Below are 15,870 nucleotides of genomic sequence, written 5' to 3' on the forward strand. Positions count from 1 at the left end.
GACACGTCTCCCACACGGATAGGCAGTCGGTCCTGTAGGGTTCGAGCTGCAGCGGTTGTGCACGGCAGCATGCACGACGTGCACCTGAGCTGCACCTTCCCCCTGTTCAGGACTCGGGCTAATCCAGATGTTTGGAGCTGCACCCTGCAGCATCGCCTGCAGGCTTGGGCCCAGCATGAGGGGTCCCGAGGAGGCAGTGCCGAGCGGTATGGGGCTGTTTTCCGCTTCTCTTTGCACTGCCATGCTCCTGTGGACCAGCTGGAGCTGCTTCTGATGTTGGAGGCAGCATGCAGACTCCGGGCTGTTCGTCCGGAGTCAGGTTCTTGGCCAAGGGTTTCACGCAGATGCTCAGTGTACACTTCAGTGAGCCGAGTTTGTGGTCGTGTACCCTGGTCCCATGCCCCAGGGGGCACGAGGCTCTGCTGGAAAGTCTGGGAGCGTGACAGTGCCGGCCTTGCCCCGGCGTAGGGCTTCCCAGCGGTGCTGCTGCTGTGTTGGGGATCAGCTCTGTGTCTTGGGGGTGTGAATTCAGAGCATCCCGAGTTCTCTTTGCGCTGACATGCTGGGGCCGGGAGATGCAAATCTGGAGGAGAGTGGGAGTATGTTGGAGCTGCTTGCTCCCTTGCTTATTCATCCCAGTTTCAGACTGTGGAGGCTTGGAAAGCAGTCGCTGTCGTACCCCCCATACGCGGTTGTGTTCTTACTGCTCACGTGTGTGTCAACTTGAGGACTTCTCGGGTTTCCCAGAAGCTCTTGGTCCCAGGTCAGCACTTGCACCCACCATTGAAATGCGACTTTGGGGTGAGAAAAACCTGGCTCCTCCTGCTCCAGTCCGCCTGTAGCACATCCTGAGAGCGCAGCTGATCCTGCTGGAGACCCAGGTGCGGTACTGGCAGCGCTGGCAGTGCTCAGCAGCCGGCTCGCAGTCTGGTCTGCTGCATGCTGGTGTCGGCTGGCAGCTTTGTGCCTGTGGCTGTCTGACTGCATTTTGTACCCAGACAAATTGGTAGGAGCGAGGTTGCTCAGCAGGGCCACCGGGCACGCTGGCATGGTGTTCCTGCGGCTGGGCTGGCCCTGTTTGCTTCCAGGGCCCATGGGAAGGGCCGGCAGCCACTGCTCTGCTCAGGTGGAGGAGGAGAGTGCGTGGCAGTAACGACCCACCCAGTGGGTAACTGCCAGTCCCAGGGATCTGCCCACACTTGCCTGGCCTCCCACAATGGCCCCATTGTTCCTGAGAGGGCAAGGAGGAGGCTGCCTGCAGCTCCCTGGGCATCGTTAACCCTCCGCCTGCCAGCAGCCGGCTGCAGGGCGTGCGTGGAGCAGGAGGTCCCGTGGGCAGGCGGAGGAGCTCCTGCCACCCTTGAGCAGGCAGAGGGGAGCGCCAGCCTCTCGCTGCCAGCTGCCTCCAAACCCGCCGGTTGCTGCTGTTTTGAGGACAGCTAGCACACGCCTGCGGTGAAGACGTACACGGAGAGGCAGGGCCCCGCTGAGCCTTGATTTCCTCTGACAAGGCGTAGGGAGGCTCTCTGCTGTCTTCCAGGCTGCTTGCTGCCGTGACCTTGCTTTGGGAGCAGCCCTCGTCCAGCCCCGGCGCGGCTGCCAGCGGCTGTGGTGCTTGGCCCCAACGCGCCTGCCAGAGCAGGACGTGTCTTTAGGAACGGGACGTTTGGGGTGTTGGGGTGCTAATTCCAGTGGCTGAGGTATCGGTGTGGAAGCTGTTTAAAGCGATTCCAGCCTGATCAAAGTGCCTTCTTCCTTCCTGTCCTGTAACGTGATCGCGGGCCAACGAGCTGCTCGTGGTCTGCTGTGGCTTCTGGTTCCTGTTGTTGTAGAGGCGCAGCCTTGGAGGGCACAGGCATGCCTCGCCGGTGTGCTCACGCTGCCGGGGTGCAGGCTCGGAGCCAGAGCGCGACGTCCGTGTGCCTAAGAGGACGACGAGTACCCTGTCGCCGGCCAGAGGAGCTGGACACCCGCGTCCCTCTCTGCTGGCTGGCTCTGCGCTGCCCGTCTTTTGGTAGCAGCGATGCTTCCCCGCAGCTTTCTGCCATGCTCGCTTCCCTGTCAGCTGACTCCAGGGATTATAGGGCTGCCTCGGCACCCCTGCTCTGTTGCAGATTTCCTCTCCAGAATCCGTGGGATGAGGGAGAGGAAGAGGCATTTGGCTGGCATGCCAAGACTGCGTACGGGAAACTTTCTGGCTGTCGGTCTTCAGAGATGTCGATCCCAGCGTGTCTCGTGCTAGCTCGGAGACTTGTGAATCAGCTCGGTAATCCAGACGGCCGAGAGCTTTGAAACCTAATAGATAACCACGCGAGCGTCACCAATTAGTTCCACTGCAAACCCCGCAGCTAATTTGCTTATATCATAACCTAAACAGTTACCCTGCTTCCGAAAGATCTGCTATCTCCGCTTCTCCCACTAGGTAGCCTTTGCGCTCTTCCCCCCTCCTTTGTACCCCGGTCTTTGTTGATGCAGTAACTTTTCTTTTTGACATGTTCTGGTTTTTAAATAACGGCATAACTAGAGTTGAGCGTGGAGGGCCAAGGGCTGAGCTGGGAGCGCTTGATGGCCCCAGTTACCGTACCAAATGCGAACAAAACTGTTGCAGAGCTTCATCTGGCTGAGCCCGGGCACCTGGGCTCTGGCCACAGAGGCCACTGCAAACCCCAAAGCCTCCCGCAAGCCTCAGGCATGAGGGCTGGAGGGGTGTCAGAAGCCCTTGCCCACTCTATGCATCGTATAAGTTCGTGAGACCTCGCCGTCCTGGTGGAGAAGAGGGGCTCTGGGGGGCAGCCCCCAGGACGGGTTGCTGTTTGGTCCCTCCTCCCTGTCTGTGGGTGCACATCTGCTGTTAAACAGGGGTCTGGCTGCCCCCCCAGAGGGCTGCACTTAGTGAGATGGGGCGATTTCTGGCTCTTCCTGCCTGTTTCTCGAGGGGTGGTTGGAGGCCTGGGTCAGGGTTAGATCATCGTGTCTCCGGAGGAGCTCGGTGAGCTGCGGGGGGGGATCGTACAAGAGCAAAGTAGCCCCTGGGACCTGGGGCTGGGTCTGTGGGGAGGGCTGTGCCTCTTCGCACCCCGAGTGGGAGAAGCTGGGGAATTTCAGCTCGAGGTGCGGAGGAGGCTTCTGGGAGGTGAAGCGTGGTGAGGAGGTGGCGCAGCTGCCCTTTCGGGGCGCGCAGCGGGGAAACCCCTCTCCGGATCGGTGCAAGCCCAGACTCTGACGGTAAAGCCAGGTGGGGAGGGTGGGCTCCCCTCTCCTCGAGGTCTCTCCCTCCCTCTCCAGCCCAGCGCTGGAGTCCCAGTACCGCCCACAGGCAGCTGCCACCGCTCCGCGGCAGGATCTCCGCTGCCCGTGCCGATCCAGTCCGTGCTGGGGAAGGTGAAGGGTTTCCCAGGGTGGAATTTCCTGCGAGGCAGATGCGTGGCCGCTTCCCCTCTGACCTTAAACCCCGATGTGCCTTAGTCATGATGGCATGCAAATACGAGGCGACGGGGTGGGGGCTGGAGGGAGCTGCTGGGAAAAGGAAGTGACCTCAGCCGGGGTTTAAATATAGAGCCCAGGCTCCACTGCGTGCTAGGCCTGGTATTTATAATCCTGGAGGAGCGCTTGGCCACTCTCCGCGTCTCTTCTGCAGTCCGGGCTGGCAGGGGGCAGCGTAGGGGCGAGGTGCCGGGGCAGCCGGCCTTGCTTTCCCCCCTCTTCCCTGCATTTCTCTGCCGGCTCCCCCTCCCCAGGTGAGCTGGGGTACCTGCGTGTGCTCACGTGCGCAGATGCAGCGCTGCAGTCTGGGGGGTTTGCTGGCCCGCAGGTGCTTCAGCTCTGCTTTCTGTGCAGGTGTGTCCTTAGTCCGTTGCATTTAGTGCCAGGACTGGGTGCAGGAGGGGAGCCCAACTGTTCCCCAGCTCACATCTATTTTGAGAGCAGGCCAAGAACCCTGGGACACTGAGTGATCTGAACAATGTGTTTAGTCAGGTCAAAGTAGGGCTGTCAGACCAAGCCTTCCTGCCCGTGGCTTAAAATGTCTTATCTCCTCTGCCGTGAGCCTCTTCAAAGGCAAATCTGCTTGTTGCGCTGCTGGTCGTACTGTGTGGTGCAGCTGGGGTACGTGGCGTTGAGAGGTGGCAGGGGTGTCCCTGCCACAAGGGTTTCCTGCCGGGACTCTTGTCTGCAAAGACTGTGCCCTTCTTCAGGCTGGAAAGTGGCCTGAGCTTGCATTGCCGGGCTCAAAGGGAGAGCTGTTGTTTTGGGGGAGATTTTCTGCAAGGTGGTGTAGGATGTCCAGCCCTTGCTGGCAGCGTGCAACAGGCATCTCCGTGCTGCCTTTCTCTGAGGAAGTGGGGTAAGCGTCTGCTGCAGGGATGCGGCGCGTGGCTCTGCCCGCCAGCACACCCCTCTGCACCCCGTGGAGTCCCCGGTGTGAGGGCTAGGGTGCAGAGGAAACCCGTGGTCCAGGCGCGAAGCCCCTACGCCAGCCCGGGGGGCCTCGGCGCTGGTGGGAGGTGCAGCGAGTTTGCCCGTGCTCTGCCCCGGCGAGGCTGTGGATGCCCTGGGTGACGGTGACATCTAGTGGCTTTGTCCCACAGTCTCCACCTCGGGCCCAGAGATGGGGCGCTGGGTGCGACACCCCAGAAAATCTCCTGGTGCTTCTGGACAGCCGGCATGAATGAAGCTGGACCAGCCGCAGGCAACAGACCCCACGGCGCTCGGGAACCCTTATGTCTCTGGCTGGGAGACAGTGCGTGGGGAAGGGACCACGCGCAATGTCCTCGTTAACGATGGCTAGTCCATCACGGAGCCCTGCGGAGAGACTTTCTGCTTAAAAAGAAGAGCAGAAACTATTGTGTTAAAGCTCAGGAGCTCCTCGTGAAGCTCCAGCATTGCTGGGTTCCAGTCCTGCACACTGCTGGCATCTCACGGGCTGCTTTAGTTATTGCCAAAGGATCCTGAAGCAGTTACTGAACTCTAGATAGAGCTGAAAGACCCTCCTCGTAGGCTTAGCTGCATCAGGTGTTTACCTGACACGCGTGACTCTAGGCAAGACGTGGCTCCCTTGCGATATTTGTGGGAACATCGGGTTCTCAAGGGCTCATCTACGAGCCCTGCTACTCAGGAGAGCTGGTGTAGCAGAGGGTAGTTCACCAGGTAGACTTTTAAGCATTACTCACCCAATCCCAGTAACACCAGTGCACAAACACAGTGGGAATTGCCCAAGGAGGTCTCTTAATCCCATGTAGCAACTGCACAGGGCGGTCCGTGCGGTGGCTGTGCGTTGCAGCCTGCAGCGTTACCTGCTGTAATGGTTTTCACAGGGAAACCGTCCCCTTCGTGTATGGGTGAGCTTGTCTTTGTGCACCCCAGCACAGCCACGCTGTTGCGGTCCGGGATGGTCTGCTGCCCTGAGCTGCATATGATGGGACAGCCGGCGGTGAGCGGTTGAGGGGGTGGGATGCAAGGTGCCTGCTGCCGAAGTGTTTTGTGTATCCCAGTGTTGCTACCTGCCTGAGCCACGCCGCTGGCATCTACAAGTTAAGATCCTCGAGGCGTTTACCAAAGGCTGCGTGGGGGGCTCCAGCCGTCACAGCGGCCCGTGACTCTGGCCAGATTTCACGTACTGCGGGAAGAGATCCTGCCTCAGAGGAGATCGAAGCTCCCTGAGCAGCAGCAGTACCTTTGGAAGAGATTTCTGGCTTTGCTCCCTGACCTACTAGATGCTGTTACAGCACCGCAGCCTGCCGAGCTGCAACGTGCGGGCGGCTGTGCACGTGGGGCACCCGGAGCTTCCTGCAGGTCTCTCGCTGACCCAGCCCCAGCAAGCTGCACAAGCCAGCGTACCAAATAATTCCTTGTTGTTGTCCCCATAGAGCCGCGTGTGACTGTCGAGCGGTGTCTGGCACGTGCAGGGTTTCTGTAGGGAACATGCCAGTTGGACTCGGAAGCTGGAGGGATCGGCAGATTCGGTGATAGACCTGGAGACTCCCTGAGCACAGGATGGGAAGCCAGGCTCTGCCTGGGGGTGCAGGAAGCAGCAGAAGAGTGGGAGAAACTGTTGAGCTGGGGGCAAGGAAGTGCTAAGAAAAGCTCTTCTAACACCGATGGATTGAAGCTGTGGCAGGAGAAATGTGGTAGGGTGCGGGGCAGAAAGCAAATGGCATTCCTCCTTCACCTCGCTTTCTCCGAGCCTCACTTTCCACCCATGTTACGTGGGGATGTCTGTTCCCAGCTGGAAGGGAACGGGAATCTGAGGTTTTGTCCTACAAAAGACCTTTGAGACTCGTGGCCAAGCAGCCCCGCTGAAACGCATCATTCCCGAGGCGGCTCCAAATGGCAGGAGATCAGCAGGGTCTGCCAAAATGACTCTGAGAACTGGTGGGATTCAACAGAGCATTAGTTCTCTCTGCAGGTCTTTTAGAACCCTCCCACAGGCTTGCCAAGCTGGTGAAGAGGGCTTTAAACCAAAGTTGCCGGGGAGGGGAACCTCAATCCATCCCACTCCTACCAGTTTGATGCCAGTGCCAGCAATAGATGCCTAGAGCCTGGAGAGGGATCACAGGTCAGCAGGAGAGCAGCACAAAGGAATTCCAGCTACTCCAGCCAGCGAGTCAGCTTCATCGGGGGCCCAACTTCCATGCCTCTATGCGAACGCTTGTAGCGTGGGGAATAAACAAGAGGAGTTTGAGACGTGCGCACGCCTGCAGGGCTGTGATCTTATTGGCATCATGGAGACGTGGTGGGATGGTTTCTATGACTGGAGTGTTGGAATGGACGGATGCAGGCTCTTCAGGAAGGACAGGCAGGGGAGACGAGGAGGGGGTGTCACCCTCTATGTCAATGACCAGCTGGAGTGCATGGAGCTCCGCCTGGGGATGGATGAGGAGCCGACCGAGAGCTTATGGGTCAGGATTAAAGGGAGGGCAGGGACAAGGGACATTTTTCTGAGGGTCTGCTACAGGCCACCCGGCCAGGAAGACCGAGCGGATGAGGCCCTCTGTACACAGACAGGAGCAGCCTCACGTTCACAAGCCCTGGTCCTCATGGGGGACTTCAACCACCCCAATACCCGTTGGAGGGACAACGCAGCAGGGCATAAGCAATCTGGGAGATTCCTGGAATGTGTTGATGATAACTTCCTTCTCCAAGTGATAGAGGAGCCAACGAGAAGAGGTTCTATGCTGGACCTTGTTCTCACCGACAAGGAGGGGCTGGTAGGGAATGTGAAGCTCAAGGGCAGCCTTGGCTGCAGTGACCACGAAATGGTGGAGTTCCAGATCCTTAGGGCAGTGAGGAGGGCACACAGCAAGCTCACTACTGTGGACTTCAGGAGGGCAGACTTTGGCCTCTTCAGGGATCTGCTGGGTAGACGACCATGAGATAAAGCCCTGGAGGGAAGAGGGGCCCAGGAAAGCTGGTTAATATTCAAGGATCACCTCCTCCAAGCTCAGGAGCAATGCATCCCAACAAAGACAAAGCCAGGCAAGAATGCCAGGAGGCCTGCATGGATGAACAAGGAGCTCCTGGACAAACTCAAACACAAAAAGGAAGTCTACAGAGGGTGGAAGCAAGGACAGGTGGGAGGAATTCCTGGGAGGAATACAGAGAAATTGTCTGAGCAGCCAGGGATCAGGTTAGGAAAGCTAAAGCCGTGATAGAATTAAACCTGGCCAGGGACTTCAAGGGCAACAAGAAAAGCTTCTATAGGTATGTCGGTGATAAAAGGAAGACTAGGGAAGATGTGGGCCCTCTCCGGAAGGAAACGGGAGACCTGCTTACCCGGGATGTGGAGAAGGCTGAGGTACTCAATGACTTTTTTGCCTCAGTCTTCACCGGCAAGTGCTCAAGCCACACCGCCTGAGTCACAGAAGGCAAAGGCAGGGACTGGGAGAATGAAGAACCACCCACTGTAGGAGAAGATCAGGTTCGAGACCATCTAAAGAACCTGAAGGTGCACAAGTCCATGGGACCTGATGAGATGCATCCACAGTTCCTGAGGGAACTGGCGGATGAAGTTGCTAAGCCACTATCCATCATATTTGAGAAGTCGTGGCAGTCCGGTGAAGTTCCCACTGACTGGAAAAGGGGCAATATAACCCCCATTTTTAAAAAAGGGAAAAAAGTAAGACCCGGGGAGCTACAGGCCAGTCAGTCTCACCTCTGTGCCTGGCAAGATCATGGAGCAGATCCTCCTGGAAACTACGCTAAGGCACATGGAAAATAAGGAGGTGGTTGGTGACAGCCAACATGGCTTCACTAAGGGCAAATCGTGCCTGATGAACTTGGTGGCCTTCTATGACGGGGTTACAGTGTTGGTGGATAAGGGAAGAGCAACTGATGTCATCTACCTGGACTTGTGCAAAGCATTGGACGCTGTCCTGCACGACATCCTTGTCTCTAAATTGGAGAGACATGGATTTGACGGATGGACCACTTGGTGGATGAGGAACTGGCTGGATGGTTGCACTCAAAGAGTTGTGGTCAACAGCTCGACGTCCAAGTGGAGACCAGTGACGAGTAGCGTTCCCCAGGGATCGGTATTGGGACTGGCGCTGTTTAACATCTTTATCGGTGACATGGACAGTGGGATTGAGTGCACCCTTGGCAAATTTGCCGATGACACCAAGCTGTGTGGTGTGGTTGACATGCTGGAGGGAAGGGATGCCATCCAGAGCGACCTTGACAGGCTTGAGAGGTGGGCCTGTGCAAACCTCTTGAAGTTCAACAAGGCCAAGTGCAAGGTCCTGCACGTGGGCTGGGGCAATCCCAAGCACAAATACAGGCTGGGTGGAGAATGGATTGAGAGCAGCCCTGAGGAGAAGGGCTTGGGGGTGTTGGTTGATGAGAAGCTCAACGTGACCCAGCAACGTGCGCTCGCAGCCCAGAAAGCCAACCGTCTCCTGGGCCGCATCAAAAGAAGCGTGACCAGCAGTCGAGGGAGGTGATTCTCCCCCTCTGCTCCGCTCTCGGGAGACCCCACCTGAAGTACTGTGTCCAGCTCTGGGGCCTCCAACTTAAGAAGGACGTGGGCCTGTTGGAGCGAGTCCAGAGGAGGGCCACCAAGATGATCAGAGGGCTGGAGCACCTCTCCTATGAAGACAGGCTGAGAGAGTTGGGGTTGTTCAGCCTGGAGAAGAGAAGGCGCCGGGGAGACCTTATAGCAGCCTTCCAGTACCTGCAGGGGCTCTACAAGCAAGCTGGAGAGGGGCTCTTTACAAGTGCATGTAGTGACAGGACATGGGGTAATGGCTTTAAACTGAAAGAGGGGAGATTTAGATGAGATGTAAGGAAGACGTTCTTAACTATGAGGGTGGTGAGGCACTGGAACAGGTTGCCCAGAGAAGTTGTGGATGCCCCATCCCTGAAGTGTTCAAGGCCAGGTTGGATGGGGCTTTGAGCAACCTGGTCTGGTGGCAGGTGTCTCTGCCCATGGCAGGGGGGTTGGAACTAGATGATCTTTAAGGTGCCTTCCAACCCAAACCCTTCTATGATTCTGTGATACAGCTAATGAGGGTACCACATTTTCTGTCATTTAAAAGGGCGTGAGAAGAATCCAAGAAATTAATAGAAGAGAAAACGGGCTTCTCCGGGCTATCCGTCTGATGGTATAAGAGCAAGATAATTTCATGACACATTCAAAATGGACGACTCTTGTCAGCAGGAGCGTTGCCCTGCAGGACTGCCTGCCTCCCGACGTCTCCGAGTATGGCGGGCCAGCGCAAGGCTCTGATGAGAATGCCTTTAGCAGTAGCAGCCTGGGTTAAGGCTGCTCTCGCTGGTGATAAACACGCTTAGGCGAGTGCTCCCGTACAGGGGTTAGGGAGACGCTCCTGCAATCGTTGGTTGCTAAATAGCGTGCTGGCTTGGAGCTGTGCTTGTCGAGCTCGGGTGGGTTCCCGGGCTCGTCTGGCTGTTGGAGCCCATTGCTGACTCTTGGCTGGAGCTGGCTGGGTGACAGCAGTGCTGTTTCACTACTGTTTTTAAGGGTTTTGTTTCTCACTGGAACAGCCTCAAAACCCATTGAATGGTCTTGCGAAAAGGATTGTTTTGGAACAACCATTTTTGCATGGAAAAGGTCAAGTTTCTGATTCTGGTCTTTTTCTCAAATCAGAAATGATCCCAGAGTCTCGGACTTCAGAAATCTTGCTTCTGGAAAGTTTGTCGTAGTTTTTGCCTCCATGAAATACTCTGACTTTAATGAAATAGTATGGTATTTCTTTGGAAGCGTTCCAACCCCGTCTGCTGTTAACCCTGGGAGGACTGGTAATCTAGGAGTGGTGGTAGGCAGTGTGCCCGTGATCTCATCCAGACTTGGGGTGAGAGCTATTTCAGGAGGGGGCAGTGGATCTTTGGTGTCTCTCCTTTTGCTGTTCTCTGCCTAATGCCTTTCTTTGAGAAGCCCTTGAGCTTGCTTAGGACCTCGCATTTCCAAAGCCAAGGTGTTCCGCTTGAGTTTGTGCTGGTGTCCACGGGACATTTTGGGTCGGGCTTGTCCCAGGATTGCTGCTTGTAGTGAGCGGGTGGGTGGTTATCAGCGTAGGCGATGTGCTTAGAGGGTGTTTGCAATGGCAACCTGGTCTTGTTACTTCCTGGACTGGCTGGCGGAGAGGGGCTGGGTGACTTTCTGCTCGTTGCATCACTCTGTCACGACCCGTCTCGTCTCGTACGTTGGGTGTTCATGAGCTGCAGGGCATGTCAGCACAGCTCAGGCGGCCTGGGTTCTGGTCTTCGCTGTGTACACGCAAGTCAGTAGCCCTCTGGGTTTCGCAAGAGCTCTCTCCAGCATCTGATAGGAGGGAGGTGCGGCGAAGCTCCTTCCTTTTCGAATCATCGTGACTCTGGTTTCCCAGCTTCCTCTCTCGCCCTTTCTCCCGACAGGGACAGCACAGCAGCAATGTCAGCCAGCGTGGAGACGTGGAAGCTGCGGGGCAGGCAGCCTGGCCGGGAGGCTTTCCTGCCCCGTTGGGAGGCGGGCGCGGGCTCCGCATTCTTGCGGCAGTGTTGGGAATCTGTGTTATCGTCCTTCGGAGCGAGCAGGAGCATGATTCACCAGAAAGTCCTCCGGGAACGCAGTGGGGTTTCAGGTTTCTTGAACTATCAGCTAGCAATTCCGGGATTGGGAATATGTCAGCCCAGTCTCTCCTCGCCCAGAGCTTCCTCCTCCCCCTCTGCTGCTGTTCAGACCGTACTGGAGGAGACTTACTGAAAGCAGGTTTTGTTGCTCTGTTTTGAGGTTTCTTGTCTGCTAAGGTCCCAGTCTTTGATTTAAAGCTGTGGCTTTTCAGATGTACCAGGCGCAAATACTCGCCCTTTGCATTTACATGTAGCACTTCGTTCAGCAGAGATAGTTATTGTGCCTTGTAAGCCTCCCTCCCCGCGTGAGGTAGGCTGGGTTGTCCCCCTGTTTAATGACGGAGGAATTGAGGCACCCAGAAAGAGCACATCTTGCTCAGGGTCATTCGTGGAATCGGTGGCAGCCACGGGTAGAAGCCAGGAGTCTCGGCTCCCTGCTATAACCACCGGGTATTAAGTTTGCTATTGTCTTTAAAACTGCTGGGCTGGAGTGGGTGTGTTGCTAAATTGCAGAGGGAGCCAGATTTCTATGCAATCTCCTTTTTGTCATGTTCTTTTCAAGATGTTTTGGATCGTTTGTCTCCCCGTGTCAGCGTATCTGCTTTCTAATTAATTCTCTTCTGTGGCCCAGATGTGTGGCATGCCTGCTGGAATCTAGTTTGAACCTAGGGGCGTATGCAAGGAGCTTACAGCAATCGAGATGCCTATCGGCGTACTGCAACCAGACAGATGGGAGGCCGGGGTGGATCCCCGCTATGCATCTGCAACAGGACCCAACTGTCGCTACTCCCGAAAGCAGAGCAGAATCCGCGGGCAGCTGCTTCTGGCCTTGCTCCCATTAGGATTTGCGAGGGGAGTGCGGTCAGCCTCAGTCAAGGCTGGAAGAGGAGGGCTTCCCAAGGTTGAGCCAGGGCCCCCTGTCAGCCCAGGGTGGCTTTCCCTCCTGCGACTGGCTGAGGCAAGGCATTGGATGTCCACCCTGGAGTACCAGCCTACTCCCAAAATGAAGGAAGAAGATAGAAGCCCCAAAAATGTAACGTTCTGGAGGGACCTTGCAGCCAGCGAGGCTCATCCACGCTGCTGGCAGCGTCTGAAGGTTTCGTTGTGGCGGCTGCCAGGTCCTTGGGGATCGATGCGTGTGTTCCTTGCAGTCTGACCTGCGGACCAGAGGGATAGGGGGTGCATCTCGAGCGTGAGTCTCTGGACTCTGCAGCCGTGGTCTTAGCGGGGCCCCGGTTTTCTTCCTTCCTCCCCAGGGTACTCGCATGCCCGTGCTATGCTGTACTAGGGCTGTGCTGCAATGCTGCTGAGCATTCCCATTTTCGGTGAAGCACTTTGGGATCTATTTTGAATGCAGCATCGTGTCCGTGCAGATGTGCCACAGGCAGACCTGCATCTCCCAGCGTGTCGTCGATACGGATGGCGGTGGTAGCCCCTCCTTGGCTGGTCTAGCCGCGCCCTGGCATCAGTCGGTTTGTGACCCTCAGGACTGCGGTGCAACACGTTGCAAAGAGTGCGGCACAGCAGGCGGGGGCTCTGGGCCACCAGCAGCGGGAGCTGCTGCAGGGCTTGCTTTCTGGAATGCTGTCTGGCAGCAGCCTCTTCCAGCGGGGCTGAAGGCTCCCTGCGGCTGGCCAGCCAGCCGCTGCAGGCAGCGTGTGTGCTTAACGCTGCAGCTTGTGCCATATGGACCTTCTCCTCCTCCCCGCTTGCCCTCTCCATGTCTCCTTCCCCGTTCTGCTCCCCTCCCCCTGCGAGCGGTTTGACAGAGCAATTGGGCAGGCACTGGGACAGCAGCTCTGACATAAATCTCTCCTGGTGTGGAATGAGGGGTATAAATATCCAGAGAGTGATGTGATCTTTCCAGCTGCTATTAATAGGTCCCCGGAGAACCAGAGCGAGCGAGACTGGCTGACACTTAAAGGGCTAGCAACTCCCTTATGTGCTGTGAAAATTAATCAGCGCTGTGGCTCACCATCTTCCTCCAGGCTAGAGCAGAGCCCTCGCCGAGGTGCGTGGGGAGGAGGTGGAGGAGGAGGGAGCCACTAACGACTCGCTAGTTAGGAAGCGGTGATAGGCCAAGCTGCGCACGAACAATCCCACTAACTAACTAGGAATGCCGGGGCGGCCTGTGCGATAGCGCTGTTTGTGCAGGCTGCTCTCGGTCGGGCGCCGCGGCGTGCCAGCCAGCCACCGGCTCAGCCTTGCCTCGCAGGGAGGCAGGTGCCGAGAAGTCCTTTTGCAGGCAGGGAATTTGCTGGCGGTGGATGGCAAGCTGCAGCCTGCGCCTTGTGGCCATCGCCGTCTTTCAGGGATTACGGGTCTGCCAAGTGCGCTTTGCTCTTTGCTTGCGTGCTGTTCTGGGTACAGTGCTTTGCCCTAGCAGAGCGAGCACTTGGCTTTTGCCGATGGTGTGTCTTCAGGCCCGCCTTCGGCAAGCCAGCAGCAGTGCGTGTAGTGCTGCTGAGCTCTTGCGGCGCTATTTAGAGATGCGGGGTTTGGTCTGGAGCCGGTGCTTCCTGTCCCTGGGTGGCAGAAGAAATCTGTGCATCTGGCCTGCTCAGTCCAGATGGGAGGAGCAGACCACGGGCCCAGTAACCCCCTGTGTGCTGGGCAATTTCTCTGCCTGCGCACGGGAAAGGTTCCTGAGTGCATCGCGGGGCTGTCATGCGAAGCACGTAGCATAAGACATAAGCAAACAGAGAGTAATACCTCAACTCCCACGAACACATGGTTTACTCTCCTTTCCCCCTGCTCCCTGAGAAGTAGAGAAGACTGTGACAGGCAGTGGGGGTGTCTGCAGCTTTGGGGTCACTGGCAGGGGTAGCGAGGAGGCTGTAGCAGAGAAACGTGGGGCCCCCATGCAGGAAGAGGTACGTCCTCTAGACGAAGAAAGCGAGGAGCAGTTCTCACAGGGATGTGCACCTTTCTGCGCTGGGACTGTCCCCGAGGGCTTAGCAGTGAACGCGGCTCAGGCCGGGAAGAGTCGGTGTTTAAGAGCCATGTCTGAAGGTCAGGGACGTCCTCGGCCCGCTCCAGTAGCCCCTGATGTGAGGCTGGCTGATGTCCCACACTGCCCGTGCCACGTTGAAGAAGGCTACTTGCTGCAAGTAGGAGGTACTCGTAGGCCAGGAGAGATGCCCACTGCAGTTACCAGGGTTGTCTGTTGAACTGAGGGTTAGCAGCAGTCCTCCCAAATGTGCGATGTGCTCGGGTACTGGGCAGCCGCATCCCAGTCATCGGTAATACCCGTGCAGAGCTCCAAGGGGAAGAATCCCAGCGCGAGACTCCGCCAAGGCAAATAGATCTGCAAGGAGGGCTGCTGCAGCGTTGCTCAGCTGCATGCACATCCTCCAGCCCAAAGCCTGCACGCTCTGCCCTAACCTCCTCTTCCCTGAAACGCTCTGCCTCAGCCTGCGGGGCTGTTCAGAAAGCTGGCTGGGGCTGGAGCAGGAGAGCCTCACCCTGCTGTCCCGGCAGGCCCGTGGCACGTTGCATCATCCTGCTGGGCTGGAAGCTGCCGCTGAAGTGGACGCTCCCCCACACAGGGCCTTGGAGCAGGAGCCAGAACGGTCCCTCAGGCCCCCGGGAGAGACAGGGATACCGCTTCGCTGACGAGTGCCCGCACTCCCGGCTCTGCCCTTGCCTTGCAACCCACCGCTGCCTCCTCCTCTCAGTCCTTCCCTGCCCTGTCCCAGCTTTCTCTTTATAGCCTTGCATCAAGACCATTTTCTGTCTGCTCAGTTGTCTCCTGTGTGTTTTGCAGAGGAGAGGAAACCGATTTAGCAGCAGAAGGGGTCCCTGAAACCAGTAGGGCACCAGATTTCTGTTCAGGGTCACAAAGCTGCCTGAGCTCTGGGAACACCTGCAAAATAGCTAAGGATCCTTCCGCTCGCCAAAGGGACAGGCTGGCATGGAGCGCCCCATTCTCATCGTGGCCTCAGAAACGAGGGCTCTCGTGTCCGTGCTTGTGCCTTGGAGCGCTGGCAAGCCTGCTGTGCCTGGGTGGGAGGTTGCTGCTCGTCCGCCCGCAGCTAACTGCGGAGCAGGATCCTTTGCTCAAAGGGGCCAGGGCTAATTCCCGGCACAAGCGGCTCTGGGTTGTGCCTCGCCCAGGCTTCGTCTGGCCCTGCGACCAAGCAGCAGCCCCAGTGCCCTGGCCCTGGGCAGTGCCCCCGTTGGCTGCGTGCACGGTCGGGGCACCGTGCTCACTCGCTGCCCTCTTCTCTTGCAGGTTTCTGACGGAAGGGCCTGGGAGCTCCCTCCACTGGCGCTGTGGGAAGCTTTAGCCAATCCAATGCACCCTGACAACAAACTGCCCAGCCATGGCAAGGCAGGCAGCAGCGGTGCCCCAGCCCAGCACCACAATGTGAGCCAAGCACCCACCTGCAACCTGGGCTCTAAGGGTGTGGGGGCGGGCAGCCATGGCGGCAAGGCCACTCAGATCTCCCCTGGCAACTCTGGACTGAAAACCAGCCAGAACACTGTCCCAAACTTCAGCTCCTTGAAGGGCAAGGTGAAACGGGAACGAAGCATCTCGGTGGACTCCGGAGAACAGCGAGAAGCCAGCACCCCTTCACAGGACGCAGAATCAAAAGGTAACACTCTCCTAAACCTTGCCTCAGCACGTCCTCCTTGCAGTTGCTCCAAGCGTCCTGGCAGGACCTGGGATGTGGGAGCAGCTGTGAGCATCTTGGGTTTCTGTGCTACGGCTGCTGCCTGGGCTTGTCCTGGCTGCCTGTGCGTCTTTGCATCACTGCTTGTCGCATCTGCGGTTTTGGGACCAGGGTGCCTGAGCATTGTCTT

General features: G+C 57.5%; 1 protein-coding gene across 5 annotated transcripts in view; it reads left to right on the forward strand.

Moving 5' to 3' along the window:
* The window catches only part of BCL9L (BCL9 like), a 79,640-nt gene that overhangs the window by 49,557 nt on the left and 14,213 nt on the right, over window positions 1-15,870 (forward strand). For 4 of the 5 annotated variants that reach the window (XM_072884683.1, XM_072884682.1, XM_072884681.1 and 1 more), the window contains one exon: window positions 15,299-15,662. In XM_072884683.1, coding sequence (XP_072740784.1) covers window positions 15,362-15,662 — 301 coding nt within the window. In that variant the 5' untranslated portion in view covers window positions 15,299-15,361. Of the gene's footprint in view, window positions 1-11,674; window positions 12,257-15,298; window positions 15,663-15,870 lie in introns of those variants that run through there. The other variant, XM_072884684.1, reaches the window with a different exon arrangement.

Source organism: Ciconia boyciana, chromosome 20 (assembly GCF_034638445.1).
Source record: "Ciconia boyciana chromosome 20, ASM3463844v1, whole genome shotgun sequence".
NCBI lineage: Eukaryota > Metazoa > Chordata > Aves > Ciconiiformes > Ciconiidae > Ciconia > Ciconia boyciana.